Source organism: Sinocyclocheilus grahami, unplaced genomic scaffold, assembly GCF_001515645.1.
Source record: "Sinocyclocheilus grahami isolate Dianchi unplaced genomic scaffold, SAMN03320097.WGS_v1.1 scaffold389.1, whole genome shotgun sequence".
NCBI classification, from domain to species: domain Eukaryota; kingdom Metazoa; phylum Chordata; class Actinopteri; order Cypriniformes; family Cyprinidae; genus Sinocyclocheilus; species Sinocyclocheilus grahami.
The window spans coordinates 972,244-977,034 of record NW_015505568.1 but is presented as its reverse complement, the minus strand read 5'-3'; the positions used below and the strand labels follow the sequence as shown (position 1 = coordinate 977,034).

The 4,791-nt window shown below is 38.9% G+C and overlaps 1 protein-coding gene across 2 annotated transcripts in view; it reads right to left on the bottom strand.

Annotated features, from left to right (window-relative positions):
* The window catches only part of ppm1ka (protein phosphatase, Mg2+/Mn2+ dependent 1Ka), a 13,404-nt gene extending 9,406 nt beyond the window's left edge, over positions 1 to 3,998 (bottom strand). Inside the window, exons 1-2 of one of the 2 annotated variants that reach the window (XM_016231401.1) lie at positions 3,910 to 3,998; positions 156 to 606 (exon numbers count right to left, since the gene is read on the bottom strand). In XM_016231401.1, coding sequence (XP_016086887.1) covers positions 156 to 574 — 419 coding nt within the window. In that variant the 5' untranslated portion in view covers positions 575 to 606; positions 3,910 to 3,998. The remainder of the gene's footprint in view (positions 1 to 155; positions 607 to 3,909) is intronic. The other variant, XM_016231402.1, reaches the window with a different exon arrangement.
* Between the last annotated feature and the right edge of the window lie 793 nt (positions 3,999 to 4,791).

The window sequence follows — 4,791 nt, the reverse complement described above, 5'->3', positions numbered from 1 at the left end:
AATAAAAGTTTGAAGATTTTTTTTTGTGGGGGGTTTTTTTCATAGTGAGATTTTTTTTTTTAATCCAGTTAGGGTCTATTTGACCTGGAAAACTGTAACCAGAATTTTAGCATAATACAAGGGTTAACTTAACTGAAGGTCACTCTGTCCTGTACCTGATGTGCTGCTCCATGTGTTTGTGACAGAAGTCGGCGGCTTGTGGTCCTCCGTGCCCGTCGAACAGGGCAAAGTATAGTACGTTATGCATGAGTTTGCTCACTTGGAAACGGTCCTCGTTGTCACGCCGGCGGCCGATGTGGGAGGCGCAGCCCACCTTGGACAGGCTGATTTGAGGGATGGGGGTTCCATAGCGGATGCTGGGAGGCAGCAGGATGGGCTCCTCTATCCGGTTATCCCAGATCCCAAAGGAATCCCACGTGGCTGGACGTCCGCTTCCGTCTGCGTCCAGACGAGTGCTGTTCCACCGGACGCCAGGCATGGTCGGGTCACGCATACACGCACACCTGGCGCTCCAGCCCACCGAGGACAGGCTGCATCGGAGCAGACGGGACAATGAGACGGCTGAGACGGACATTGAGACGATCTTCTGTTCCTCAGATGGGACTCCTGTGGATAAAATTAAAGTTATAGTTAGTGGTGTTTGCTAAATCCCTGACCCCAACCTGGGACGTCTGAGGAAGAAAAGTCTACTATGTCCTTTAAAAAAAGAAAGAATGAGCTGTGTTCAACCAACTCTCCGCCTTTCTCACACAGAACAACCTCGTTGACAGCAACCAGTCTGGTTTCAGAAGTGGACATTCAACCAAGACTGCTTTGCTCTCAGTTGCTGAAGCCCTAAGACTGGCAAGAGCGGATTCCAAATTTTCTATACTTATCTGGCTGGATCTGTCCGCTGCTTTTGACACGATTAACCACCAGATCCTCCTGTCAACCCAATTGGCAAAGGGCATCTCAGGAACCACACTCCAGTGGTTTGAGTCTTACCTCTCAGATAGGTCCTTCAAGATATCTTGGAGAGGTGAGATGTCCAAGTCGCAACACCTAGATACTGGGGTGCCTCAGGGCTCAGTTATTGGACCACTTCTCTTCTCTGTCTACATGGCATCACTAGGTTCTGTCTTTCAGAAACATGGCTTTTCATATCACTGTATGCTGATGACACTCAACTCTACCTCTCATTCCATCCTGATGATCCGACGATAGCTGCTCGCATCTCAGCATGTCTAACAGACATGTCTTGCTGGATGAAGGACTGCTTGTGGTTCCAGCAAACCCATCGTTTCATCACAATTTCACCATCCAGTTAGGCACATCAACCATAATTCTTTCAAAAACAGCCAGAAACCTTGTAAATTAAATGTTCCCTCCTGGTGGAATGACCTGCCCAACTCAATCCAAGCAGCTGAGTCCTAAGCCATCTTCAAGAATCAGCTAAAAACACATATCTTCCATCTTTATTTGACCCTCTAACTCTACCACTCTCTATTCTAATTCTATTCTTTTCTTTTTTTTTACTTGCCCCTTTTAGACTTGCACTCTATTTATTTACTATCTGCTTTTTTTCTTTAAAAAAACACTTGCTTCTCTAATCTTTTTGGATTCTATCTATTTGTTTTCTTTTTCTTTATTATACAATTATAATTCTGACGTTCTGACTTCTGATTAACAAAAGCAAAAAAGGCCTCTAACACTAGCTTGCTCTATTCTTTTTCTATTCTATCTGTTTTCTTTTTATTTAGTATATATATATATATTTTTTTTAAACCTTGCTACCTGTACTGCATTACGCTAACTGAGGCTTGTTATAGCACTTGCATATCATTGCTCTTTTGTTGATTTTGATTGCTTCCATTGTCTTCATTTGTAAGTCGCTTTGGATAAAAGCATCTTCTAAATGTCTAAATGTAAATTATTCATTGACGTCAGTAAGTGCATGTTGACCTGAATGACCCCTAGTGACCTCTCGAGGCCAAGTTCACATGCATGCACTGTGCATCACTGCTGACCTTTGTGAGACATGCGTTTCGTGTCCAAACACATATCAGCTCAAGACCATAAAAGTGAAATCACTGCATCATGTGACACTGATGTTTCATCATAACAAGACCATGTTCTGCAATGAATGTTAATGTTGCCAAATGCACAGGAATGATTTAAACTGCACACCGCAGTCATATAAATAGATGTTCTTCTTTATATATCAATGCAAAAAAATATTTTTCTTTTGCTAATTTGAAACGTATCGTAGTTTTGATTCACGAATATTTATTCTTATTTGGCTATTTTACGTTATTTAATTTTTTTAACTCCTGCCACAATCGTTAACTGAGGCTTGTTATAGCACTTGCATATCATTGCTCTTTTGTTGATTTTGATTGCTTCCATTGTCTTCATTTGTAAGTCGCTTTGGATAAAAGCATCTTCTAAATGTCTAAATGTAAATTATTCATTGACGTCAGTAAGTGCATGTTGACCTGAATGACCCCTAGTGACCTCTCGAGGCCAAGTTCACATGCATGCACTGTGCATCACTGCTGACCTTTGTGAGACATGCGTTTCGTGTCCAAACACATATCAGCACAAGACCATAAAAGTGAAATCACTGCATCATGTGACACTGATGTTTCATCATAACAAGACCATGTTCTGCAATGAATGTTAATGTTGCCAAATGCACAGGAATGATTTAAACTGCACACCGCAGTCATATAAATAGATTTTCTTCTTTATATATATCAATGCAAAAAAATATTTTTCCTTTGCTAATTTGAAACGTATCGTAGTTTTGATTCTTTTTTTCTTTAAAAAAACACTTGCTTCTCTAATCTTTTTGGATTCTATCTATTTGTTTTCTTTTTCTTTATTATACAATTATAATTCTGACGTTCTGACTTCTGATTAACAAAAGCAAAAAAGGCCTCTAACACTAGCTTGCTCTATTCTTTTTCTATTCTATCTGTTTTCTTTTTATTTAGTATATATATATATATTTTTTTTAAACCTTGCTACCTGTACTGCATTACGCTAACTGAGGCTTGTTATAGCACTTGCATATCATTGCTCTTTTGTTGATTTTGATTGCTTCCATTGTCTTCATTTGTAAGTCGCTTTGGATAAAAGCATCTTCTAAATGTCTAAATGTAAATTATTCATTGACGTCAGTAAGTGCATGTTGACCTGAATGACCCCTAGTGACCTCTCGAGGCCAAGTTCACATGCATGCACTGTGCATCACTGCTGACCTTTGTGAGACATGCGTTTCGTGTCCAAACACATATCAGCTCAAGACCATAAAAGTGAAATCACTGCATCATGTGACACTGATGTTTCATCATAACAAGACCATGTTCTGCAATGAATGTTAATGTTGCCAAATGCACAGGAATGATTTAAACTGCACACCGCAGTCATATAAATAGATGTTCTTCTTTATATATCAATGCAAAAAAATATTTTTCTTTTGCTAATTTGAAACGTATCGTAGTTTTGATTCACGAATATTTATTCTTATTTGGCTATTTTACGTTATTTAATTTTTTTAACTCCTGCCACAATCGTGCTCTTCTCTAAACCTTAATTTAGCTTTATCCCTGTATTATGTGAAAACAGTAAAATAATTTAATAATTAATTGATTGATTTAATTAATAAAAGCACCCCCCCCCCCAAAAAATTTTTTTTTTGTGCAAACAAGTTGGATAAATAAAAATTTTATATTTTATATATGTATATTTTAAATGTTTTTACACAAACATATTGGCTGTCTAATAAATAATTGTATTTAAGATCCGTTTTTTTTTCAGTATTAATAATTCGTCAGACCATTTAATGCACCAGTTTTCACCTGATGCGTCAAAACAGCTGAATGTCACCGCTTATTATAAACATAAAAACAATTTACAGCAACTTACCTACTGCAAATAAGCAGGTTTACCATTTAGTTGTCAAAGTCAGTGTGCGACTCGGTCTCCGTCCAGCTGGAGCGACAGAAGGTGTGTCAAAACACCTAGACGCTACTAGTTAAAGTGTTCAGGTGACCGATACACCTGTCCTGCTCCAGGGGGCGCTTGGCGGCTCAAAAGCCGCATTTAAGCCGCATTTAAACCTCAATGTATTTTATGTCAGTGAAGACATTCGTACACTAAAATCTACAATCTGTTAAATCGATTAATTCAAATAAGGAAATACACCGCGGCAATGTTTACGAAATGATTCTGGAGTACTCTAATCAGAATAACGCAAACGGCTGTGATTGGTCGAGCCTGAGCAGCGCTTAGAAAAGTAACAGGTGTCAGGTGTGAAGTGCCGCTTCAGAAGCGGGTCTGGATCATAATTAAAAGCGGAATAATGGCACAGAGACACTTTGACAGACACTGGATGGGAATTAGGGAGTGGAGAATGAACAGGGAGGAAATTATTATTTAAACTCATCCTACCTGACCAATCAGAGACAGCGTCCGAGCTACTAAGCCCCGCCCACCCAAAACCCCATTCTATGCGCTTGTTCGATTTCTGTAGCGTACGCTGAAGGTTATTCACATTCCATTACACAACAGCATCCAATCACAGGCCGACTTTGAGCTCCGCTCGTCCAATCAGATCAGGGGGTGTGTGAGCGTGTTTTATTTATTTATTTATTTTTTGCAGCCACTGTCCAACAGTTTGATTTCCTCGATTTGTTTGTTTATATAAAAAAGTTTTGCGATTTTTTTTTATTTTTTTTATGGCATTACATTGGTTGGTGCATTAAAAAGCAAATGTAGAAGAAACATTTTTGACAAAAGATATTTACT